The sequence below is a fragment of the Leuresthes tenuis genome, unplaced genomic scaffold (assembly GCF_036924035.1).
Source record: "Leuresthes tenuis unplaced genomic scaffold, fLeuTen1.0.hap1 SCAF_1, whole genome shotgun sequence".
Lineage (NCBI taxonomy): Eukaryota > Metazoa > Chordata > Actinopteri > Atheriniformes > Atherinopsidae > Leuresthes > Leuresthes tenuis.
This window is the reverse complement of record NW_027325355.1, coordinates 36,491,514-36,519,324: the sequence shown is the minus strand read 5'-3', so window position 1 is coordinate 36,519,324 and position 27,811 is coordinate 36,491,514. Positions and strand designations below refer to the sequence as shown.

The window sequence follows — 27,811 nt, the reverse complement described above, 5'->3', positions numbered from 1 at the left end:
AACCTGTACAAACCTGTAGAAACCTGTAGAAACCTGTAGAAACCTGTGGAAACCTGTGGAAACCTGTAGCAACACTAAGATAATGCACTGAAGTACCAGTGTGTCAGTATCACAGCATCAGTGTAGAACGGTTTGACCTGTTCAAGGATCAGCTCATATGTGGTGGTTTTATTTCACACCATCAGGGTTTTCAGCTGGACCTCAGAGCCAAATGTTCTGCTTCTTCCTTCAAACATTAACCAATATGAAAACCCTTTAATAAAAAAGTGAGTGGAAGTCCAGACTTTTCTTTTTAAACCTTTATTGATTAACATGGAGGCTGGTTTCAGGTCTGTGAGCCGTTCCAAACCAGGTTAGAGAGAAAATGTGAAGCTTTGTGAAGCTGCTCGAACAGCTGATGAACATTTATGTGTTTACATGATAAAACGATGTGATCAGAACCTCTAATGTGTAAATCTGATGACGTGATCACAGTGATTGATAAGTGGGTATCGGTTAGGCATCACAGGGAGCAATCAATAACTCAATTAGAGAAGCTGCTGCAGTTACAGATGACACCAGGGGGCGCTCCAGGGTCTTCAGTGGATGCACCACCACATGACCGCCACAGAGGCCAGCAGACCAATCACAGAGCTCGCTGCAGTGGAAGGGGCGGAGTTACATAGGTCAGAGTTGCAGCACTTGAAGGTGAAGCTGGACACCTGGAGGATTGATAGAGATCAATAAATGATCACATAGAAAAGATCAATCAGACACGCAGAAGTGAAATATCTAACAGGAAGCTGTCAGAACCTTTGTTGGACCAGAGGAACCTGTCATGAAGAACCAGGAGCGGCAAAGCTTTGGGACTCACTGATTGGTCAGGATGCTTTAGGGCGGTGCCAAAAGTTCTGGACACCTGTGATTGGCTGTTTTTAAAAAGCTGAAGCTTCTGTTGTGTTCTGTGACACAATCCTCTGATGACGGCGCCCACCTTCCATCTGAAAGCCGCCAGGTCCCCTAACGGTTTGTTGGATTCACGTCCAAACTTACGAGTTTCCACCTGAACTAAAGAGGTTCTGAACACAAACAGCTGGTTCTGATACCATCGGATATTCAGACCTGAGGCATGAGCCCTCACCTCTTCATGTACCAAAGTGTCTTTTTCTGTCATGTGATCGGGGTTTTTGTCCAGAGGGTCAATTGGACTGAACTGAACCTGTTGGCTTTCTCTTTAAAATTAGATTACTTATCGGTGCAGTGTTAAAAAAACTGAACCGGGTTAGGGTTAGAATGGGGTTTAAGTGAACTGAATTATGATAAAGTGGACCGGATTCAACTGAACTTGTACTTAACCCGTTTACTTTAGCTTTAAAGTGATATTGTCACAAATTGTTGATGTATGAACAAAGCAAATCAAGCCTATTGCAGCTGTGAAGGGAACGAGAGGCGGACCCTAACCCTCTGTTCAGCTCCTGCTAGTTAGTACTGGTTAACACTAACCGCCCTGTTGACCACCTGTTTAACCAGCAGCCAGCCTCTTATAGCCTGACAGCCGCTCATGTTGGAGTTATTCAGTTTAAGACTAACCCTGAACCTGGATGACCGGCAGAAAATGGACTGGTTCTCCATAACATCCTCTGGCAACAACCAGCCCCCCAGAACTGAAGTAAGCAGTTAAATGACAACATCTCATGCAAATCAGAACCAGTACAGAACTTGATCCAGCCCTCGACTTCAGATCATATGCAAACATTTGAACCAGATTCTGATCCAGATGTATTTTCTGGTTGGGGTAATATCTGCAAACAGCTGGTTGGTACCTTAACCCGATGACATCATCAGGTATAACTTTGAGGAGCTGAGCACATCCCGGTTTTCAGGGGCTGTTGGACTGCTGGAATCTTTTCTTTGGAGGTGAACTGGATCAAACTTTCAGTCTTTGTCAAGATGCTAACTCTCAGAATCTGTTTGACTGATTCCCCCCGATTACTACTGGTTGTACGTGCACTTTTCTGACACGGATGTGACAACGTGCACAGATGTAAACGAACCGTTACCTGGGGGAACATCTGGGCTAGTCGGCCATACTCGCAGTCTGAGTATTTCAGACACTGCCGGTAGGTCATCCCACCTGCAGGACAAGGACAGAAACAGCAGAGTTTGAGCTGATGGAATTGAATTGAATCCCTCTTGGTCGCTCATTGAGCCGTGAATCTCGGTGAGGTGCAGGTCCACAGGTGTGACGGTACCTCTCTCGGTGAGCGTGAGGCAGGCGTCGTCATAGCTGCAGTCTCGTTGTTTGGAGCAGCTTGCTGTGTAGTCCTTACAGCTGTAGCACCTGATGGCTGACCCTGAAAGCAACACTTTGTTTCAGTCCTTGAACACAACAAAGCTCCAGTTCAAGTCTGTGAAGACTCCACCGGCCTTCCTTCGGTCTCTGAGTTTAACTCCTGCGAACCCTGAACCTTTAAACTGGTCCCACTGAATCTCTGGCACAGATGAGACTTTAGCTGGCGAAGAATCAACCTAAAATCAGTCTTAAATCACCTCCTGAGACAAGATTGTGAGCTCATTTTGGTCTAAAAACGTTGATAATTTTCTGCTCAGATGGAACCCTGCAGAGTTTTCTTTAATCTGAAGTTTCAGGGCGTGTCTGCAGCTGGGAGGTTTGGTTTGGCTGAAGTTAGTGTGAATCATTTGAAGAAGTGCATAATCCTGTTTTTTATTCGTTTTTAAATGACCAACCATGACATTAAATAATATTCTATATAACTCAGATATGTAACATGTAAGACTACCATAGACAAAGTAAAATGATTTTCGTATGACACTCCGAGGAGGGAAAGACCACAGCTGGTAGTTTTTCTGATCAGGTAACTGACTTCCTGCTGAGCAGCCACAGAGGTCTGGTCTGGTGGAAAAGAAACACGCTGAACAGGTTTTTCTGACATGCTTTCTTTCTTCAGTCTGGACACAAACACATCCAGCTTCTGAAGGGAAATACTTCCAGAATATTCCTTCTCACAGAGGTTGAACACATCCTATCTGACTCCGTGAGAAGAAGACTCCCCCACATCAGAAGTGAAGCTGAGGGCATTGGAAAGTAGAAACCTGCATGAGATGCTGCCCCCATGTGGTCAGTCACTGATATGACCGGTTCTACAGAGGGTGTGGACCACAGTCAGGAAAACCTGATCCTTTTTTACACTCATATGAACTCTGATCTCATTTTAACTGCTGTGACTTAACTAAAGAGTCGGAAGTTTGGGAAGAAAAACGGCTTCTTGAGGGGAAAAGTTTCATCATCACTCTCAACACATCAGGCACGGATGATCAGAGCATTTTCTTCTTGAATCAGTGTGAGGTGAGATCTCTGAGACCTAAAAAGAATTAAAAATCAGTATCCACCGGTCCTGGAATTCCTTCATCATCACCGACGGGAAGCTGAACGTGGGACTCCACAGGTGTGATCCTCGGGATGTTCAAACCGAAGTCCACCAAAGATCAGGATCATTTGGACAGAAGGACGTAAAACTGGATCATCACAGACAGAAGGACGTAAAACTGGATCATCACAGACAGAAGGACGTAAAACTGGATCATTTGGACAGAAGGACGTAAAACTGGATCATCACAGACAGAAGGACGTAAAACTGGATCATTTGGACAGAAGGACGTAAAACTGGATCATCACAGACAGAAGGACGTAAAACTGGATCATTTGGACAGAAGGACGTAAAACTGGATCATCACAGACAGAAGGACGTAAAACTGGATCATCACAGACAGAAGGACGTAAAACTGGATCATCACAGACAGAAGGACGTAAAACTGGATCATCACAGACAGAAGGACGTAAAACTGGATCATCACAGACAGAAGGACGTAAAACTGGATCATCACAGATCCAGCATGAGTTCTCTGTGGTGTCAGAGGAAGAAAATCTGTCTAAAAACCGAAGCTGTAGAGGCAGTGGACCACATGGCAATGAGCCGGATAAATTCCAATAATCCACTCAGGAGCGTCTCAGAAGGATTTGTCTGGAACGGTCCAGTTGAAGCCCTGAGAGGTGATTTAAAACACCAGACAGCTGAAAAATCTCTGCTCTGTGGAATAGATGCTGACAGGAAACATCTGACTGAGGTTATTCGGCCAGATATTTGAGCCCCCAGAGAAGGAGAAACGGACACATTTGTTCATATCTGCCATCAAATAAGAGCGTTTGTGGTTGTTTCTTACAGAGCTGAAGCATTTCATTCCCTGACTTTACTACAGATTTACCCACAAACCTGTTCAACTGGAATGTTTTCAAATGCCCATCACCATTCATCATTGATTACCCACCACAAAGAAATGTTTCCCAAATAATTGGAGTAGTGTTGAGGATTAAACGTACCGAGTCCGATCAGAGTGGAGCAGATCAGCAGGCAGATCCCCAGGGAGCGCTTCATTTTGATCTCAGCACAGCTCACAGTGTCACCTGGAGTCAGAAAGAGCAACGCAGTATAGAGTATGGAGCTGTGTGAGTTTACTCACCAGCAGCAGCACTGTTAATGATGAAGACGAGGAGCTGAAACAGCAACTGGCTGCAGGCTGACTGCAGCTCAGAGGCCATGCTCACTGGGAGGAGCCTGAGTTTGAAAGGTTTTCTGTTCTCAGCTCTATGTTCTCGGAGGAAGATGAGGTCAGACAGGACCCATGGACAGACCCGTGCACAGGTGATGAGATTATTGATCAGGGAACATGGACAGCGAACGGCTCTGGGCCAAAATCCGGGCCATGTCTGGTTCCGGCTCCAGCCAGCCCGGAGCTCCCAGAGGTCATGGTTTGGACCACGTTTGGATGTGAGACTGAGCTGAGGCAAACCTTGAATCACCGACAGCTGAAGATGCAGAAACTCGGTCGGAGTTGTCCTCACGAGCCCAAAGGAACAGCCGGCCCACTCTTGATTGGTTCTTTTGGTGTAAACATCAACTCATGCTGCTGCTCAGGATCGTGACAGAGGTCCAGTCCTCACAATAAGAACAAGGCATCATGATCCAGCTCTCCTCAGGACTGCCTTCAGTGTTTCATCTGCTTTTTCAAAGAATGTATTAGATCCAAACAAACGTCATCTGAAAGCATTTCAATAAAACAGTCACAGTAACAGTAAAACAATCACAATCCAATCACACAATGACAGCAATGATGTCATCTGTACATGGAGGGAGGAGAGGTGCATCATGGGAGCTCCCCCAGCAGGCTGGGCCTATAGCAGCAGAACTATGGGATGTTTCAGGCTCACCTGAGCCATCCCTAACTATAAGCTTTATCAGAAAGGAAAGTTTCAGCCTGATCTTAAAGGTAGAGAGGGTGTCTGCTTCCTGAAGCCAAACTGGCAGCTGGTTCCACAGAGAGGGGCCTGATAACTGAAGGCTCTGCCTCCCATTCTGCTTTTAGGGGCCTGATAACTGAAGGCTCTGCCTCCCATTCTGCTTTTAGGGGCCTGATAACTGAAGGCTCTGCCTCCCATTCTGCTTTTAGGGGCCTGATAACTGAAGGCTCTGCCTCCCATTCTGCTTTTAGGGGCCTGATAACTGAAGGCTCTGCCTCCCATTCTGCTTTTAGGGGCCTGATAACTGAAGGCTCTGCCTCCCATTCTGCTTTTAGGGGCCTGGTAACTGAAGGCTCTGCCTCCCGCTCTGCTTTTAGGGGCCTGATAACTGAAGGCTCTGCCTCCCGTTCTGCTTTTAGGGGCCTGATAACTGAAGGCTCTGCCTCCCATTCTGCTTTTAGGGGCCTGATAACTGAAGGCTCTGCCTCCCATTCTGCTTTTAGGGGCCTGATAACTGAAGGCTCTGCCTCCCATTCTGCTTTTAGGGGCCTGATAACTGAAGGCTCTGCCTCCCATTCTGCTTTTAGGGGCCTGATAACTGAAGGCTCTGCCTCCCATTCTGCTTTTAGGGGCCTGATAACTGAAGGCTCTGCCTCCCGTTCTGCTTTTAGGGGCCTGATAACTGAAGGCTCTGCCTCCCGTTCTGCTTTTAGGGGCCTGATAACTGAAGGCTCTGCCTCCCATTCTGCTTTTAGGGGCCTGATAACTGAAGGCTCTGCCTCCCATTCTGCTTTTAGGGGCCTGATAACTGAAGGCTCTGCCTCCCGTTCTGCTTTTAGGGGCCTGATAACTGAAGGCTCTGCCTCCCGTTCTGCTTTTAGGGGCCTGATAACTGAAGGCTCTGCCTCCCGTTCTGCTTTTAGGGGCCTGATAACTGAAGGCTCTGCCTCCCGTTCTGCTTTTAGGGGCCTGATAACTGAAGGCTCTGCCTCCCATTCTGCTTTTAGGGGCCTGATAACTGAAGGCTCTGCCTCCCATTCTGCTTTTAGGGGCCTGATAACTGAAGGCTCTGCCTCCCATTCTGCTTTTAGGGGCCTGATAACTGAAGGCTCTGCCTCCCATTCTGCTTTTAGGGGCCTGATAACTGAAGGCTCTGCCTCCCATTCTGCTTTTAGGGGCCTGATAACTGAAGGCTCTGCCTCCCATTCTGCTTTTAGGGGCCTGATAACTGAAGGCTCTGCCTCCCATTCTGCTTTTAGGGGCCTGATAACTGAAGGTAGAGAGGGTGTCTGCTTCCTTTTTTTAAAAAATCTAACCTTTATCTAACCAGGAAAAAGTCCCGTTGAGATCAAGATCTCATTTTCAAGGGCGACCTGGCAAGAAGGCAGCAGAACGCGCCGTTAACAGCCATGAGATACAAATACATGACATGAATGGAACCACAATACATCCATCCATCCATTTTCTATACCGTCAATCCGTCGGTCGGGCAGCGGGGGGCTGGAGCCTATCCCAGCAGCCATTGGGCGAAAGGCGGGTTAGGGTTATAACCCCTAACCCTGGACAGGTCGCCAGTCCCTCACAGGGCCACACAGAGGAGCCACAACACAATTTAAGTTAAAACAAAGTACAAAGATGCAAAAATGGTCAAAAGCAGAGGCACCGTTCAATGGATTTTTGTTGTTGGTCCATTTGGAAACGACGGAAAACATTAAAAGTTACGAGTTCAGACAGTTTCAGTTCAGCCTGGAGATCGTTAGTTGGTGTCCACTCTGTTGGGGTTTGGGTTGACTCTGGGTTGGGGGGTAGGGAGCAGCAGGGCCTCCACACTGAACCAGATGTTGTCTGGAATATGACGAAGGGTTAGAGATACAGAGATTGGGTTTGGGCCACATACAGAATGATATCTAACCCTAACCCTTCTGATCAACTCATTTCCCATAAGAGGCTGCAAAGGGGAGTCTGACGACTCTTTTCTCCACAACAGCAGATGTCGGCCCGGCTCAGTTGTGCATGAATCCCATTCATGTCCAAACGTTGGCAGACCTGCTCACAGTATGCATCACGTACTTCCTGTAACCCCCTGGACCCCCTGGACCCCCTGGACCCCGCCTGAAACAGTCCATGGGGTCTTAAACTGCGTTGGACTGCAGCCTTCATGGGTCTCAGAGGGAGGTTTCGCCGAGCTCACAGCTCTTTGTGGTGTTTTCTCCTGTGTTTGGAGGCTTTAGTTTGAGGCATGGCGTGGACTCAGCTGTAATAACGCTCATGTCAGAACTGGGAGCGCGGCTGTGGACTCTCTGCCTCGCGCTGATGGCGTGAAGCTGTGATGATGTGATGGTGGCGCTGGATGACAGCCTCTGTTTATCTCAGCATAGACGAAGAAAAGCTCCAGTGTCTGGACCTGGAACGACCCGGACACAAACAAACAAGGAGCTTCAGTGTGGCCCAAACAAAGAGCGGAGGAGGACAACAACACCGGGTTTGTTCGGCGCTGCGCCACAGCAGCCGATTTGTTTATCCTCATCAGGCCACTCATGAAACATTCATTTAAAGCAGCGTCTCGGCCTGCCTACAGACCTGATGCTGCGGCTGTCAGTCACCCACAGCCAAAGATCCCTCCATCACTTCAAGCTACCCGGACCCCTTAAAGCAGCAAGTCCGCTCACACAGTCTCACAAAGTGCTGAAACCGGCTGGAAGCAGCTTCACTTTCTGCCAGTTTACAAACCTCAGATCAAACGTTTCAGGCCTGTTTTCCTCTGAGGTCACATGGTCTTTAAAAGTTATTTTCTGCTGTTGGTATACATGTTTCTGCATTTAGCTTTTATCCAAAGCCACTTACAGGTAGGCAGGTAGGGTGGGGGGGGCTCCTGGTATAAACACATTCCTGTTGTTGTGTCTTTAACAGATTGTTATGGCGCCCCCTGGTGGTGCATCAACGCTCACCTGCTCCCTCTCAAACTGATGGTGGCGTTCGGTGTTGCTTCTGTTGGGGTCTTTCCATCCATGTTGGAAAAGGGAAAATGATATGATGATGATTTCATTCAGTCAGGATTTAAAGGACAACAAACGGCAGCTGATTTAATCTGGACTGTTCAAACCTGCTGTGGAAGAAGTGGTTTAGTTTTATCTTCTAATGAACGGCTGCAAGTGTGTGAGTCTGACTGTATTTTATTTATATATTAATTACAACAAATGTCATCTCAGGGCACCTCAAACACACCATCCAGTTCAATCCAGTTCAATCCAGTTCAATCCAGTTCAATCCAGTTCAATCCAGTTCAATCCAGTTCACTGTAAAACAATCTTAGATGGTCAAAAGGTCTGTGGACCACGATGATGCTCCTGAAGTGATGAAAAGAAGAAAGGAAATGCAGAAGAGTTTTCAGATTTCAGACACCATTCGCTGCAAAGCTTTGAGTTTTCTCCCAGGGAGAAACCCCTAAAAACCTCTACAATTCAGCACCAGAAGCGACGAAAGACACGATCAACAGAGGATTTAGAGTTCGAATCATCAAACCAGCAGAAGAGGAGTCAGGACCAGGCACAGTCCTCCACTCTGGGATACAAGGAGGAACTGCAGCTTCCAGAAGAGGAACTGCAGCTTCCAGAAGAGGAACTGCAGCTTCCAGAAGAGGAACTGCAGCTTCCAGAAGAGGAACTGCAGCTTCCAGAAGAGGAACTGCAGCTTCCAGAAGAGGAACTGCAGCTTCCAGAAGAGGAACTGCAGCTTCCAGAAGAGGAACTGCAGCTTCCAGAAGAAGAACTGCAGCTTTCAGAAGAAGAACTGCAGCTTCCAGAAGAAGAACTGCAGCTTTCAGAAGAAGAACTGCAGCTTCCAGAAGAGGAACTGCAGCTTCCAGAAGCTTCCAGAAGAGGAACTGCAGCTTCCAGAAGAGGAACTGCAGCTTCCAGAAGAGGAACTGCAGCTTCCAGAAGAGGAACTGCAGCTTCCAGAAGAGGAACTGCAGCTTCCAGAAGCGGAACTGCAGCTTCCATAAGATCCACGGCGCTGTCCCAAGAGGAATCTCCTCAATCTTAAGTAACCAGGTAGTTATAACAGGTATATTATGGAAGTATAGAAGCTTCTGCTCATTATCGTTCCTGCGCAGGAGGAATGAAGAGAAAATGACTTTTCCAGTCTTGGGCAAGAGTAGTTTAAAAGATTAAAAGTGAAACTGAAAAGGAGATTGAGGAGTTTGGGGAACAAAATGACAACAGAGAAGAATCTCCATCAATTTAGTGGGATGCATGCAAAACTGATAGCTGGAGCAGCATATTTAAAAAGACTGGAACACAAAAACACCAGGGACAATAAGATTCTGGTGGAAATAAAAAAGAAGAAAGCTGAGATTAAAGATCTTTTGTCACATTAAATTAAAAAAAAATAATTATATACATAAAACAAAGATATTATGAAGCTGGGAATAAATCAGCAGAATTATTGGCATATAAACTTAAAAAATCATTGAGACATGTTCACAAAGTTAAAGATCCCCAAACAAACTGTCGTAGATAAGACTAAATAAATGTTTTACTCTCAGCTGCTTGAGAACTTTCCAAATAGCTTAGATTTACCACAGGTAGAAGAAATAAATGCAGCAATTTCTAAACTCAAAAATAACAAGAGCCCAGGATGGACATATATCAGAATGTTTTTTAGAAGATCCCAGATCCCCTCAATGCACGGGACCTTTAATCATATAATGAAAGGAGGAGCAGTTATCTCAGTAAAGAAGGTAAAGAGGTAACAAACTGTTCAGACCGATGAGGGTTTTAAATGTGGATTAGAGCTATTTCAGCACTTTTTTCTACATTTTTTACCATATATAATTAGTTTAGATCAAACAGGATTCATAAAACAGACAAACCCATGAAAACATCCATCGAACGTTATCAGGCAGCATATTGATGAGAAAAAGCTTTGATAATGGGGATGGATGCAGGAAAGGCATTCGACTCTCTAAGGTGGGAACTCAGAGTCATGAAGGTTTCATTTTCATGATGATTTCATGTATTAAAACCATCCAGACTTATGCACAAGGACCGAGGTCAAGTCTGTCTGAAATGATCAAACTGAGTCGACAGGGATGTTCATTCAGCCCGTTGCTGCCATCTGCTGGTGGGAAATGTTCCAACAGGCCGGGAGGCTTGGCCCGGTGGAGTAGAGCAGGTCCCAAGGAGGGGAGAGAGCTGGCTGTTGAGCTGGTTCTTAGACAGGAGGAAATGTTCAGGGGTAGAAAGGCTGTGGCTCAGGCTGAGCAGGGATGGTGGTGGAATAGGGAAGGTGTAGAGAAGGAAAAGCTCAGTTGGAAAGAGCTGTGGAGCATGGAGGAAAGGAGTGGTAGATATTTGATGAGGTTCAACACGGCCAAGAATCATCAAGGTTACAGTCGAAGCCTAGAGGTCAGCGATAGAAGAAAAAGCTTTTTCCAAAGTGTGTAAGATTCTGGAGGATTTAAAAGCAAACAACACCGAATGGATGGGAGAGGGAAGCCAACACCGAGGGGCTCGGGGAGGACAGGCGGAGGCTTAATGAATATCAATGGAAAACCACTAATTTATCCATATGGAGAGAGAGCGGCTGGAAGAACACAATAAGGTTTTTATGACTCCAGCACAGGGAAAACATGGAAACACCTGATGCTGGAGATCCTGTGGGGCAAGAAAAGCAGATAATCTCCATATGTTCTGGGGATCCCCCTGAATAAAGCAGTATTGGATCGAAATAAAAGGAGTAACTGAAGAGGTGATAAAAATTTAAATCCCGACTCCATTGGAAATCATGTATTTTAGGAATATTGATCCCTTAAATTTCTAAGGAGGGGAGGTCCACAGAACCAGAACCAGAGGACCACAGAACCAGAACCACAGAACCAGAGGACCACAGAACCAGAACCAGAGGACCACAGAACCAGGACCAGAGGACCACAGAACCAGAACCAGAGGACCACAGAACCAGAGGACCACAGAACCAGAACCACAGAACCAGAACCAGAGGACCACAGAACCAGGACCAGAGGACCACAGAACCACATGACCACAGAACCAGAGGACCACAGAACCAGAACCAGAGGACCACAGAACCAGAACCAGAGGACCACAGAACCAGAGGACCACAGAACCAGAACCACAGAACCAGAACCAGAGGACCACAGAACCAGGACCAGAGGACCACAGAACCAGAGGACCACAGAACCAGAACCACAGAACCAGAACCAGAGGACCACAGAACCAGGACCAGAGGACCACAGAACCAGAGGACCACAGAACCAGAACCAGAGGACCACAGAACCAGGACCAGAGGACCACAGAACCAGAACCAGAGGACCACAGAACCAGAGGACCACAGAACCAGAGGACCACAGAACCAGAGGACCACAGAACCAGGACCAGAGGACCACAGAACCAGAACCAGAGGACCACAGAACCAGAACCAGAGGACCACAGAACCAGAGGACCACAGAACCAGAACCACAGAACCAGAACCAGAGGACCACAGAACCAGGACCAGAGGACCACAGAACCACATGACCACAGAACCAGAGGACCACAGAACCAGAACCAGAGGACCACAGAACCAGAACCAGAGGACCACAGAACCAGAGGACCACAGAACCAGAACCACAGAACCAGAACCAGAGGACCACAGAACCAGGACCAGAGGACCACAGAACCAGAGGACCACAGAACCAGAACCACAGAACCAGAACCAGAGGACCACAGAACCAGGACCAGAGGACCACAGAACCAGAGGACCACAGAACCAGAACCAGAGGACCACAGAACCAGGACCAGAGGACCACAGAACCAGAACCAGAGGACCACAGAACCAGAGGACCACAGAACCAGAGGACCACAGAACCAGAGGACCACAGAACCAGGACCAGAGGACCACAGAACCAGAACCAGAGGACCACAGAACCAGAACCAGAGGACCACAGAACCAGAGGACCACAGAACCAGAACCACAGAACCAGAACCAGAGGACCACAGAACCAGGACCAGAGGACCACAGAACCACATGACCACAGAACCAGAGGACCACAGAACCAGAACCAGAGGACCACAGAACCAGAACCAGAGGACCACAGAACCAGAGGACCACAGAACCAGAACCACAGAACCAGAACCAGAGGACCACAGAACCAGGACCAGAGGACCACAGAACCAGAGGACCACAGAACCAGAACCACAGAACCAGAACCAGAGGACCACAGAACCAGGACCAGAGGACCACAGAACCAGAGGACCACAGAACCAGAACCAGAGGACCACAGAACCAGGACCAGAGGACCACAGAACCAGAACCAGAGGACCACAGAACCAGGACCAGAGGACCACAGAACCAGAGGACCACAGAACCAGAGGACCACAGAACCAGGACCAGAGGACCACAGAACCAGAACCAGAGGACCACAGAACCAGAACCAGAGGACCACAGAACCAGAGGACCACAGAACCAGAACCACAGAACCAGAACCAGAGGACCACAGAACCAGGACCAGAGGACCACAGAACCAGGACCAGAGGACCACAGAACCAGAGGACCACAGAACCAGAGGACCACAGAACCAGAGGACCACAGAACCAGGACCAGAGGACCACAGAACCAGGACCAGAGGACCACAGAACCAGAACCAGAGGACCACAGAACCAGGACCAGAGGACCACAGAACCAGAGGACCACAGAACCAGAGGACCACAGAACCAGAGGACCACAGAACCAGAGGACCACAGAACCAGGACCAGAGGACCACAGAACCAGGACCAGAGGACCACAGAACCAGAACCAGAGGACCACAGAACCAGGACCAGAGGACCACAGAACCAGAGGACCACAGAACCAGAGGACCACAGAACCAGAGGTCCACAGAACCAGAACCAGAGGACCACAGAACCAGAACCAGAGGACCACAGAACCAGAGGACCACAGAACCAGAACCACAGAACCAGAACCAGAGGACCACAGAACCAGGACCAGAGGACCACAGAACCAGAACCAGAGGACCACAGAACCAGGACCAGAGGACCACAGAACCAGAGGACCACAGAACCAGAGGACCACAGAACCAGGACCAGAGGACCACAGAACCAGGACCAGAGGACCACAGAACCAGAACCAGAGGACCACAGAACCAGGACCAGAGGACCACAGAACCAGAACCAGAGGACCACAGAACCAGAACCAGAGGACCACAGAACCACAGGACCACAGAACTAGAACCAGAGGACCACAGAACCAGAGGACCACAGAACCAGAACCAGAGGACCACAGAACCAGAACCAGAGGACCACAGAACCAGAGGACCACAGAACCAGAGGACCACAGAACCAGGACCAGAGGACCACAGAACCAGGACCAGAGGACCACAGAACCAGAACCAGAGGACCACTGAACCAGAACCAGAGGACCACAGAACCAGAGGACCACAGAACCAGAACCAGAGGACCACAGAACCAGAGGACCACAGAACCAGAACCACAGAACCAGGACCAGAGGTCCACAGAACCAGAACCAGAGGACCACAGAACCAGAGGACCACAGAACCAGAACCAGAGGACCACAGAACCAGGACCAGAGGACCACAGAACCAGGACCAGAACCAGAGGACCACAGAACCAGAACCAGAGGACCACAGATTGTTGAGAATACTGCTTCTGGCTGCTAAAACAGCAACATCCAGGAGATGGCGCTGTGTGCTGCTGCCTAAAGTGGAAGAACGGATGGATGTCCTGCTCAGTATTTATGTTTTGGAGAAATTAACGGTGACAATAGGACTGGAGGTTGAGAGGTTTAATAACACCTGGAATGGATGGTTACAGCAGGTAGAACAACACAGATCTGACTTTATCTGAGGTGGGAACTGTTGGAGGATCCTTGTTAAACTGTGGAGGAGAAACCTACAAAGTGCAATAAACCCTGGTTTGATGCTAAATGTTATGAATGTCTCTCTTTTATTTTTCCATTGTTTATATCGTCTGTTTATTAACTGAATCTTATAAGTATAAACATTCAAGGACAGTCAGCCCTGACCTCAGTTGTTGTTATCAGGTGACGTCGCAGAGTTTGTTCTGTAAGATTTACACTGTGAAAAAGACAATAAAATACAAAGAAAAATAAAGAAAATAAAGACAGAGACAAGATGCCAACGGTACCCCGTTAGTTACAGAAAGTTTCACAGTTTCACAGTTAATGTTTGTTTTTTAAAAGTTTAGTATTTATTGTTCTCTTTTCTTTTTACTTAATTATTGAGAAAACTACGGAGAACTGAAACTGTCTTCATGCAAAATAAATGGTCAAAATAATTCATGTAAAAGGAATTCAGTGGAAGATTAAATCTGTATTTTTCAGCTTTAATTTCAAACTCCATTCGTTTAAGGTTGTTTTCCTGTTTCTATTTATTTTGACACTCAGTTTTCACTTTTGTCATTTTTATCATTTCTTTATTTGTTATCCCTGGATTATTTTTGTATGATTTTTCCTTTAAATCGCATTAATTTATTAATAAAGTTGTTTATTTCATGTTGATTTCATCACACATTTCTAAAAACCTTTTTAATTTTTATTTATAGATGTATTTATGCTGTTAGTTTCCTCAGGTAATTCATTTCCATGTTTTATTTTTACATTTCCACCTCTTGTTTATATATTCCTGTATACATTATGCAAATGAGGGGGGGGGGTGTCTGATAGTGTCACAGAGACAGGAAGTGGGGAAGCTAACAGTGTTAGCGGCTAGTTTAACTGGCCTTTGATGCATGAAACAATATGAGAAGCCTGAAAATCAGCCAATAGGTGAGAAGCTGATTCAGAGCCAATGACACGCTCTGAAACTCCCTGAACTGCATATGAAGCAGAAAAACTACATGAATGTGAAAACTGAGTGACAAAATAAATAAGTACAAACATTAACACAAGCTTTCATGAATGCAGTTTAAATTTAAAGCAGAAAAGTGTAGTTTTTTTTGTTTTTACCTTATTTTAGTAGCTTTTATCATCATATAAAATATTGATTTAGCCCTTTCTGCTTTTGTATTTATGTCCTCCATAGAAACTGGTTTTCAGTAATGCAAAGGTGCTTTTAACTCATTTTGCTTTGGAATTCCATTGGTTTGAGTTTAAATACCAAAGTAATCTCACTACTTCTGTCTTCCTTTTTCCTGGATAACCAGGACTTTCCCCCCAGGTTGTGCATGTATTTGCATCTCATGATGTCTGCCTTTGGCTATGAGCTGTTCTGTAAGCTAACCAGTTTTGTGTGTCATTGCAGATGTAAAATACGCCCATATATTTGCAGATGTTGCAACCTCCTGGCTTCACTGAAATTGGATGTATGCACATGAAGATGACACGTGGCTTTGCTTCACCAAAGACTCTTATCCAGGATTGATTCAGAGTCTCCTGTCAGCAGCATCTAGGATGGCTCGAACACCGTCTTTGGCCTCCTGCAGCAGTTTGGATGCTCTTTTCTCTGTCTGTAACACAGAGTTATATAAAGTATAAAGATATATAAAGATCAGAGCCATAAGGAAGGATGGAGCTCACTCACAGCTGCTTTGAAGGCGTCATCGGTGATGTCTTTGAGGTTAATCATGACGTTGTAGTACGCTCCGAACACAGCCGTCTCCAGAGCTTTAGCTGCAACCTGAAAACCACAGAAAGTCTCAGATTCTTAGTCACATGACCCAGAAGGTGTCTCTGCTATGTTAAACTAGGCATCAAAAGCTCTGTAGAACCCATTCAGTTATCGTCACACATATTTCCTCATGTGGAGTGTTGGTGAGCCCACAGCAATCCAGCTGGAAGTTCATGGGTTCAGGCTGCAGCTGTGGAAGAGATTCATGACTTGTGCTGAGTCCATAAAGTCAGAAGACTCAGCGTCACAAAGGAGGCTCTGCTTCACCCTGTTTTAAACCCAAAGAATCCGCTGTTATCTCCTGGAACCACTCAGGAACAGTTTATTGCTGGAGAAATCCATCATCTCTTGCTCTGAGTTGCCATGACAATGGGTCAACGAGCCTTCAGTCTGAGCCCATGTAACAGTAGATAACCTTTTCAGTGGCTTTTAGCCTCCTTTGTGACTGAGTCTTCTGACTGGATGGAAATGTTGCACTGAGCGGTTGTTGCCTGTTTATTACACATGCTGACATCATGATGACGGTAAACTTATGTCACACTGTGCAGCCCTCACTGGAAGTAGCCTGACCCGCTTAACCGACTAATAAACAGAATGTAATCCATTCGGCTCGACTCAGACGTTGTTTGATAAATCTAACAGTGAAGATGTGACTTTGATCAGACCATGAACTGATAGATAGGAGGGTCCCGTGTCTGACCTGAGAATCAGATTTGCAGCTGATGTTTCCGTAGACGACCATTTCTTTAAGAGACGGCCAGAGGACGCTGATCCTCTCAGCCAGAGCCAATGGGACGCCAATGGCCTGCTTCAGACCGTCCTGCATCGCAGCTTCTCTCCTGAAAGCAACAACGTGACTGATATTTAACCAACCTTCTCTGGTTTATCAGGAGCTAAAACCCTGTGAAACGTCCACATTTAAAGTTTAAAGAAGCAGCTGTTAATCTGCCAACGTCCCAAAAGGCAACGTCTTAAGATAACATGCCACTTTATGTCGGTCAAACACTGTGTCCAGTGGTTGGGGTACATTGTGGTAAAGGGACTGCTCCTGTAATGCTACTTACCAGTACCCTACACACTGGGACCTGTACCCTACACACTGGGACCTGTACCCTACACACTGGGACCAGTACTCTACTCACTGGAACCAGTACCCTACTCACTGGAACCAGTACTCTACTCACTGGAACCAGTACCCTACACACTGGAACCAGTACCCTACACACTGGAACCAGTACCCTACACACTGGAACCAGTACTCTACACACTGGGACCAGTACCCTACTCACTGGAACCAGTACTCTACACACTGGGACCTGTACCCTACACACTGGGACCTGTACCCTACACACTGGGACCAGTACTCTACTCACTGGAACCAGTACCCTACTCACTGGAACCAGTACTCTACTCACTGGAACCAGTACCCTACACACTGGAACCAGTACCCTACACACTGGAACCAGTACTCTACACACTGGGACCAGTACCCTACTCACTGGAACCAGTACTCTACACACTGGAACCAGTACCCTACACACTGGAACCAGAACCCAGACACTGGGACCAGTACTCTAGACACTGGGACCAGTACTCTACACACTTGAACCAGTACTCTACACACTGGGACCAGTACTCTACTCACTGGAACCAGTACCCTACACACTGGAACCAGTACCCTACACACTGGAACCAGTACTCTACACACTGGGACCAGTACCCTACTCACTGGAACCAGTACCCTACACACTGGGACCAGTACCCTACACACTTGAACCAGTACTCTACACACTGGAACCAGTACCCTACACACTGGGACCAGTACTCTAGACACTGGGACCAGTACTCTACACACTGGGACCAGTACTCTACACACTGGGACCAGTACTCTACACACTGGGACCAGTACTCTACACACTGGAACCAGAACCCAGACACTGGGACCAGTACTCTAGACACTGGGACCAGTACTCTAGACACTGGGACCAGTACTCTACACACTGGAACCAGTACCCTACACACTGGAACCAGTACTCTACTCACTGGAACCAGTACCCTACACACTGGAACCAGTACCCTACACACTGGAACCAGTACTCTACACACTGGGACCAGTACCCTACTCACTGGAACCAGTACTCTACACACTGGAACCAGTACCCTACATACTGGAACCAGAACCCAGACACTGGGACCAGTACTCTAGACACTGGGACCAGTACTCTACACACTTGAACCAGTACTCTACACACTGGGACCAGTACTCTACTCACTGGAACCAGTACCCTACACACTGGAACCAGTACCCTACACACTGGAACCAGTACTCTACACACTGGGACCAGTACCCTACTCACTGGAACCAGTACCCTACACACTGGGACCAGTACCCTACACACTGGGACCAGTACCCTACACACTTGAACCAGTACTCTACACACTGGAACCAGTACCCTACACACTGGAACCAGAACCCAGACACTGGGACCAGTACTCTAGACACTGGGACCAGTACTCTACACACTGGGACCAGTACTCTACACACTGGAACCAGTACCCTACACACTGGGACCAATACTCTACACACTGGAACCAGTACTCTACACACTGGGACCAGTAACCTACACACTGGGACCAGTACTCTACACACTGGGACCAGTACCCTACACACTGGGACCAGTACTCTACACACTGGGACCAGTACTCTACACACTGGGACCAGTACCCTACACACTGGGACCAGTACTCTACACACTGGGACCAGTACCCTACACACTGGAACCAGTACTCTACACACTGGGACCAGTACCCTACACACTGGGACCAGTACTCTACACACTGGGACCAGTACTCTACACACTGGGACCAGTACTCTACACACTGGGACCAGTACTCTACACACTGGGACCAGTACCCTACACACTGGAACCAGTACTCTACACACTGGGACCAGTACTCTACACACTGGGACCAGTACTCTACACACTGGAACCAGTACTCTACACACTGGGACCAGTACCCTACACACTGGAACCAGTACCCTACACACTGGGACCAGTACTCTACACACTGGGACCAGTACCCTACACACTGGAACCAGTACTCTACACACTGGGACCAGTACCCTACACACTGGGACCAGTACTCTACACACTGGGACCAGTACTCTACACACTGGGACCAGTACTCTAGACACTGGGACCAGTACCCTACACACTGGGACCAGTACTCTACACACTGGGACCTGTACTCTACACACTGGGACCAGTACTCTACACACTGGGACCAGTACCCTACACACTGGGACCAGTACTCTACACACTGGGACCAGTACTCTACACACTGGGACCAGTACTCTAGACACTGGGACCAGTACCCTACACACTGGGACCAGTACTCTACACACTGGGACCAGTACCCTACAAACTGGGACCAGTACTCTACACACTGGGACCAGTACCCTACACACTGGGACCAGTACCCTACACACTGGGACCAGTACTCTACACACTGGGACCAGTACTCTACACACTGGGACCAGTACTCTAGACACTGGGACCAGTACCCTACACACTGGGACCAGTACTCTACACACTGGGACCAGTACTCTACACACTGGGACCAGTACTCTACACACTGGGACCAGTACTCTAGACACTGGGACCAGTACCCTACACACTGGGACCAGTACTCTACACACTGGGACCAGTACCCTACACACTGGAACCAGTACTCTACACACTGGGACCAGTACCCTACACACTGGGACCAGTACTCTACACACTGGGACCAGTACTCTACACACTGGAACCAGTACTCTACACACTGGGACCAGTACCCTACACACTGGAACCAGTACCCTACACACTGGGACCAGTACTCTACACACTGGGACCAGTACCCTACACACTGGGACCAGTACCCTACACACTGGGACCAGTACTCTACACACTGGGACCAGTACTCTAGACACTGGGACCAGTACCCTACACACTGGGACCAGTACTCTACACACTGGGACCAGTACCCTACAAACTGGGACCAATACTCTACACACTGGGACCAATACTCTACACACTGGGACCAGTACCCTACACACTGGGACCAGTACCCTACACACTGGGACCAGTACCCTACACACTGGGACCAGTACCCTACACACTGGGACCAGTACCCTACACACTGGGACCAATACTCTACACACTGGGACCAGTACTCTACACACTGGGACCAGTACTCTACTCACTGGGACCAGTACTCTACACACTGGGACCAGTACTCTACACACTGGGACCAATACTCTACACACTGGAACCAGTACTCTACTCACTGGGACCAGTACTCTACTCACTGGGACCAGTACTCTACACACTGGGACCAGTACTCTACACACTGGGACCAGTACTCTACACACTGGAACCAGTACTCTACTCACTGGGACCAGTACCCTACACACTGGGACCAGTACCCTACACACTGGGACCAGTACTCTACACACTGGGACCAGTACTCTACACACTGGGACCAGTACCCTACACACTGGGACCAGTACCCTACACACTGGGACCAGTACCCTACACACTGGAACCAGTACCCTACACACTGGGACCAGTACCCTACACACTGGAACCAGTACCCTACACACTGGGACCAGTACCCTACACACTGGGACCAGTACCCTAGACACTGGGACCAGTACCCTAGACACTGGGACCAGTACTCTAGACACTGGGACCAGTACCCTACACACTGGGACCAGTACCCTACACACTGGGACCAGTACCCTACACACTGGGACCAGTACCCTAGACACTGGGACCAGTACTCTAGACACTGGGACCAGTACTCTAGACACTGGGACCAGTACTCTACACACTGGGACCAGTACCCTACACACTGGGACCAGTACTCTACACACTGGGACCAGTACCCTACACACTGGGACCAGTACCCTACACACTGGGACCAGTACTCTACACACTGGGACCAGTACTCTAGACACTGGGACCAGTACTCTAGACACTGGGACCAGTACTCTACACACTGGGACCAGTACCCTACACACTGGGACCAGTACTCTACACACTGGGACCAGTACCCTACACACTGGAACCAGTACCCTACACACTGGGACCAGTACTCTACACACTGGGACCAGTACTCTACACACTGGGACCAGTACTCTACACACTGGGACCAGTACTCTACACACTGGGACCTGTACCCTACACACTGGGACCAGTACTCTACACACTGGGACCAGTACTCTACACACTGGGACCAGTACCCTACACACTGGGACCAGTACTCTACACACTGGGACCAGTACTCTACACACTGGGACCAGTACCCTACACACTGGAACCAGTACCCTACACACTGGAACCAGTACCCTACACACTGGAACCAGTACCCTACACACTGGAACCAGTACCCTACACACTTGAACCAGTACTCTACACACTGGGACCAGTACTCTACACACTGGAACCAGTACCCTACACACTGGAACCAGAACCCAGACACTGGGACCAGTACTCTAGACACTGGGACCAGTACTCTAGACACTGGGACCAGTACTCTACACACTGGGACCAGTACCCTACACACTGGGACCAATACTCTACACACTTGAACCAGTACCCTACACACTGGGACCAGTACTCTACACACTGGGACCAGTACTCTACACACTTGAACCAGTACCCTACACACTGGGACCAGTACTCTACTCACTGGGACCAGTACCCTACACACTGGGACCAATACTCTACACACTGGGACCAGTACCCTACACACTGGGACCAGTACCCTACACACTGGGACCAGTACCCTACACACTGGGACCAGTACTCTACACACTGGGACCAGTACCCTACACACTGGGACCAGTACCCTACACACTGGGACCAATACTCTACACACTGGGACCAGTACTCTACTCACTGGGACCAGTACCCTACACACTGTAACCAGTACCCTACACACTGGGACCAGTACTCTACACACTGGGACCAGTACTCTACTCACTGGGACCAGTACTCTACACACTGGGACCAGTACCCTACACACTGGGACCATTACCCTACACACTGGGACCAGTACCCTACACACTGGGACCAGTACCCTACACACTGGAACCAGTACCCTACACACTGGGACCAGTACCCTACACACTGGGACCAGTACCCTACACACTGGAACCAGTACCCTACACACTGGGACCAGTACCCTACACACTGGGACCAGTACCCTAGACACTGGGACCAGTACTCTACACACTGGGACCAGTACTCTACACACTGGGACCAGTACCCTACACACTGGGACCAGTACCCTAGACACTGGGACCAGTACTCTACACACTGGGACCAGTACTCTACACACTTGAACCAGTACCCTACACACTGGGACCAGTACCCTACACACTGGGTAAGGCTTCCTAAAAATACATACATGCCCCCTGCTGGCCTGAGAGTGTAACATATTCACCTTTTAACTTCTTCTGCTGTGTTCTTTGGCATTTTCAGCGCCGCCTGCAACAGAAGACAAACTTGTCAGCACAGATGGACGCCGTCAGCGGCGGGCGCAGAGCCGACCTCACCATGTAGCTGTTGAAGGCGGACGAGTCCGTGTCCACCATGAGCAGCAGCTCGTCCATGGCCCGATGAAACGGAGGAATCAGTGTCCTCATCATGCCATCCAGGTTCTCAAACTGCCTCTTTCCATACGTCATCTGCCCCACCATGGCCGCCAACGCCGCCCCCTACAGGAAACACAAGATGGCAACAAAGACATTGAATTGTGGAGATGTGTCACTCTGCTGGATAATATGTGCATGCTGTGAAAAGCACCAGAGCAGCGATGGCAGCAGAAACGGATCCTCCTCCAGGAGCCGCCGTCCGAGCTCCAACGCTGTGAACGAACTGCCGCAGAGACAAAGACACCAGCTGTCCTTCCTCCTGCGAGCCCACCATGTACCTGCACAGGTAAGATCAGGCTTCATGGTCTGGATGTTCAGGAGAAAGCCACACTGTGACACAACTCACTCTATGATCCTCTCCTTGGAGTTGAACGGACCGAGCGAGTCGAGGCCCAGTTTACTGATCACCTGTCCACAAACACAGAGACAGTCAGGGTCAGAGCCAGAGGTGACAGCTGTTAATGTGTTTTCAGAGAGACTCGTCTGCTCACCAGCCGGACTTTGTGCTCCTCTTCCACGACAAAGAGTCGGTCTCTGTTGATGTAGAAGTCAGCAGAGTCCAGCACAGCCTTCAGAGGGATCAGACCGACGATCTGAGAGCCGACCACAGGAAGCTTCAGCTCCTGAACATCAGGGACAGAGAGCTGCTGGACTCAACACTTTGGAAAGGTCATCAGTGATGTTACCACACGCAAATTAGGTGATCAAATCTACTGTCTTCATAAACTTCTGGTCACAGTCAGTATTTCCCTTTATCTCTAACCATTTGGAACCATTTTCAAAATGTTGTTTTTCTTGAAAAAAAACAACAACATGGCACTTAAAGGGTTAAATAAATCAAAATCAAAGGAAACTGACAATTCTGCCAGAAACCAGGAAGAAAAATGAGCGACTCAGGTGCTCCAACTTCTATTCTTCTGGTTTTTACCAACAGACTCACCACTAAATTAAAGAATAGTATAGAAATCAACAAAAAGTTTGTGCTACTGCTAAATACAAAAGAAGAGGAGACAAATCAACAGTGGCTTCTTTTTAACCAAAGAGGTAGAATAGTTGTCAGCCGATCTGTGCTAATGCCAGGCTGAAGGAACCTCTAATCCAGTGGGCTACAGATGCTCGCTGCTAGCCAAGACGCTAGCTGATGAGTAGCTTTGTTACCTCCCTTCCTTTGGATCAACGGCCCTAAGTTTGGCCTTTTACTGGCTTTAATTTCCAGCTCCTGACTTTAACCTGAGGCTCTGACCTCAGCGTCCCTGCAGATCTCCTCATACACGCTGTGGAGGGGGGTCAGCTCGAAGTCCAGGATGTTGGTGGACACCTGAGCGATGTTGGCCTCGTCCAGGTACCAGCCCATCCCCTGCACCTTCTTCAGCAACCCAGGCTGCACGGAGGAAGAAGATCCAGTCAGAAATGTGTCCTGAGGGACTTTTCTGATGGTTTCAGGGAAAAAATCTGCAAACTAGTGCTGTCCAAGACTACAGAACACACCAGTTAGTGAGTCTGAAGAACAAAATACACAACACAAGCTGTCAAACTCCCAGCATGCACCTGGTCCTTCCCTCGGCCCTGTTCCCGGATGTCCAGTGCGACGCGATGAGCCTGTTCTTTGGTGCTGATCAGGTTCACGTTGTAGGCGATGAGGAACTTGCGAGCACCTGTTACCGTGGCGCCCCACGACGGAACAAAAACGGCGGGCCCAAAGTCCGGGGCCCATTCGTCACGTTTTAGCTGGAGGAGTTAAAGCGAACCAACAGGTGAGTTCAGAAGTGATGTTGGAGACAAACATGATGAAACGTGAGCAGCTGTGTCACCTTCTCTGGTAATGCTTCGTACTCTCCGGCTCGGACAGATGGAAGACTCCTCCTGGTTTCCATTCGAGCTGCTTCTCCATACAGATACACTGTGGAGGATTCATGATTTCAGCTTTCAGCAGGACTGGATCATTCTTTATTTAGTTTATTGACCCCGGCTGGAGCGATGCCCTTTTTAACGGTATTTTAAAGGGGAAGTCTGTTTTTTTTTTTAAACCTGGACCTTAAATCTGGCATAAAATACCACACAGAACACAGAGTAAATAAGCTGAGCTGCTGCGGCACAGATGATGCCTTATTTAGAGGCTGTACTGTCTATGCCCTGTTCTCTCCGTTATATGGATATACGCAGATCCCCAGTTATCTTCCGAGGGACGTCGACTTTCACCAAACTGTTATCGGTGAGTAGATGAACGTATTTTATGTCAGAAATAAGGTCCAGGTTTAAAAAAGGACTTCCCCTTTAAGTCGTGGCACAACTTTTCCCACCGTTCAGTCGGGTCAAAAGTATTGGGTCATTGGTTCTGAGGCTCAGAGAGAAGCTTAATGTGCATTCTGGCTTCAAACCTTCAACCTCCATCAGAAAAAGGTACCTCAGCAGCATGAATGCTGACTTAGAGTTCACATGTTTTAATTCTCTAGGGAGAAATATAGTTAACATATGGTTTAACACAGAGATCTTTTAATTATCCCAAAGTAAGGCGTCTATTTTTTACAGTTTAGGTCCATCCTTCCATAAACTTTTTTTGTTTAATTCCACTGGGCACTAACTTGCTTTATCTCTCGTTTCCCATGAATGCGGTTTGTTCTTGGTTTTATTCTCATGTTTATGGTCCAGTGGTTCCCTGTTAGGACTTCAGAATGTTACCTTTCTTTTATCCGCCTTCTTAAAAACGTGAGAGATTTAAAAAGTCAGACCGTGACGCTCCTGTTAAAGTAGGAAACGGCGTCCAGTTAATCACTGACAGTGATGATGTCCTGGATCTCAGTGCAGAGTCTGACCACAACATGTTGGTTCATAGGCTGGAAACTTTCTGCCACAGAACCAAACCTGTTGAATCCTGTTTAAAGACAGGAAATCACACGTCTGAGCAGATTCAGTCCTGGGGCCTCTCTTATTTGACCTTTAAAATGATGAGGAAGGAAAAGTTCTGAAGTCTTCATTGGATCTTCATTGGAGCCCATTCTGTCAGTAGTTTAAAAGTGATGCAGCAGTCTCACCTGGCACCTGCAGCCTCGCTGCCAGTCTCTGTCCGAACCTGTTGGCGCAGCCCACGCAGTCCTCCATGCTGACGTTCTGCACGGGGATGAACGGACAGACGTCCAGCGCTCCGGTCCTCGGGTGCTCACCTGAACAGGAAACACAGGTTAAGCACCTCCTGCTGAGCGGCAGCTCTCAGCCGCAGGGCTCAGACTGACCTGAGTGTTTGCTCATGTCGATGAGGCTGAAGGCCCGCTGGGCGGCGTTCAGCGCTCCCTCCACCACCGCCTCGGGGGAGCCCACAAAGGTGTAGACGGTGCGGTTGGTGGAGGCCCCGGGGTCAACGTCCAGCAGGCTGCAGCCAGGGGTGCTGGAGATAGTGGCTGAGATGGCATCGATCACCTGAAGGGTTCAAACACGGAGTTAAAGTGTTTACAGAGGGCTGCAGGACGGGAGAGGTCAAAGGTCATGGCTCTGGGGGAGGGTTAGCCTCCTCTGACAAGTCAATCATTCATTCACAGCCACCAGGAGTCACTTTAAAGCAGCTCAGACATTAAAGTAACTGTTTCATCAAGAAGATGAATTGTGAGGCAAATGAACAGGAAAATATGGTCAAGCAGAAATGAAGTCAAGTCAAATTTATTTGTTGCACGTTTTCAAAGTGATTTACATAAAATAAAAGCATTGCAGCGTGGAAAGTGTGATATGAACAGGTTCCTAAGTACAGTAATATCATTACAGCCAGTCGGATCACACGTTACAGGCAGTTTAGAACTGATTATGTGAGGAAATACCTCCAGGACTTACACAAAGAGGGCCTAAATGGAGTGAGATTTAGAGGCTTTGAGATGTTAACACAGAACAAGTCTTTGTCTCACCTCTTTGTTTCGACCTTCAGAGAAGTTGGGGACGCACTCCACCAGCCGAGCCATGTTTCTGCAAATTGAACTGAGACAGCAAGCCTGAATTCCACCGCCCCCCAGGGACATTTCAACAGCAGCTCAAACATTAACTGTGTGCGTGATTGTCAGCGGACAATGATTACCGCGGGGCTCCCTGCAGAAACTCGGGGGGACATCCACCCTGAAGGTGGCGCCACAAACACAGAGCGTCTTCAGTCATGTGACCACAACAAGCAAATCATCTCAGGCACAAAAGGATTTAAACACGGGAAGTTTGTTCCAGAGGGAATAAAAGAAGACCAACTCCAGTCCGATGATGAAATATCTGACATATTGATCCCTGACAGAAAGGTCCTCAGACTGCTAAATCCTTCTGATCCTCACTCCTGTAACAACTTCTATAGTTGATTAGATAAATATCAGGTGTCATTAGGTTGGAGCTGACGGTTTAACCTAACCCTAACCCCTAACCCTGACCTCTAACCCCTAACCCCATAACCCTAACCTGACCCTAACCATAACCTCTAACCCCATAACCCCTAACCCCATAACCCTAACCCTATCCCTATCCCCTAACCCCTAACCCCATAACCCCTAACCATAACCCTAACCCCCTAACCCTGACCTCTAACCCCTAACCCCATAACCCCCTAACCATAACCCTACTCTAACCCCTAACCATAACCCTATCCCTATCCCTATCCCTATCCCCTAACCCCTAACCCCATAACCCTAACCTCTAACCCCTAACCCCATAACCCTAACCCTAACCTCTAACCCCTAACCCCATAACCCATAACCCTAACCCCTAACCCTAACCCTAACCCTACCCTAACCCTAACCCTAACCCTAACCCTACCCTAACCCTAACCCCTAACCCCATAACCCCCTAACCATAACCCTACTCTAACCCCTAACCCTTACCCTATCCCTAACCCTACTCTAACCCCTAACCCTTACCCTATCCCTATCCCTATCCTCTAACCCCTAACCCCATAACCCTAACCCTGTCTCATTACTCTTAAAAACTTTACACAAAGACAAACACTGACAACTTAAGAAATTCAAAACGTAAACCCTGTTGGAGCCCCCCCCCCCCCATCGTTTTCTTTAACAAACCACGGAGGATGGAGGCATTTCATGCTGTCACCTCAGTTTCAGACCCCCTGGGTTACATTCAGTCACCATGGCAACCTGTTTCACTCACTTCTTGGTTCAGTCCAGGTAATAACAGCCTTACGCCAACACTTTGAGCA

General features: G+C 48.2%; 2 protein-coding genes across 2 annotated transcripts; both read right to left on the bottom strand.

The window, feature by feature from the left end:
- Positions 1-284: 284 nt before the first annotated feature.
- LOC140289072 (CD59 glycoprotein-like) lies at positions 285-5,213 on the bottom strand. Its single transcript, XM_072379237.1, has 4 exons — positions 4,379-5,213; positions 2,232-2,333; positions 2,040-2,113; positions 285-701 (listed from the first exon to the last, which is right to left on the bottom strand). The coding sequence occupies exons 1-4, from the start codon at positions 4,431-4,433 to the stop codon at positions 579-581; spliced, it is 354 nt and encodes a 117-aa protein (XP_072235338.1). The 5' UTR covers positions 4,434-5,213; the 3' UTR covers positions 285-578.
- A 10,446-nt stretch (positions 5,214-15,659) lies between these two features.
- ftcd (formimidoyltransferase cyclodeaminase) lies at positions 15,660-26,689 on the bottom strand. Its single transcript, XM_072379283.1, has 14 exons — positions 26,532-26,689; positions 25,872-26,055; positions 25,674-25,802; positions 24,453-24,541; positions 24,190-24,369; positions 23,885-24,022; positions 23,133-23,264; positions 22,988-23,049; positions 22,793-22,919; positions 22,543-22,704; positions 22,431-22,474; positions 16,639-16,777; positions 15,852-15,947; positions 15,660-15,777 (listed from the first exon to the last, which is right to left on the bottom strand). Exons 1-14 carry the CDS (start codon positions 26,640-26,642, stop codon positions 15,694-15,696), a joined length of 1,677 nt encoding a protein of 558 aa, XP_072235384.1. The 5' UTR covers positions 26,643-26,689; the 3' UTR covers positions 15,660-15,693.
- Between the last annotated feature and the right edge of the window lie 1,122 nt (positions 26,690-27,811).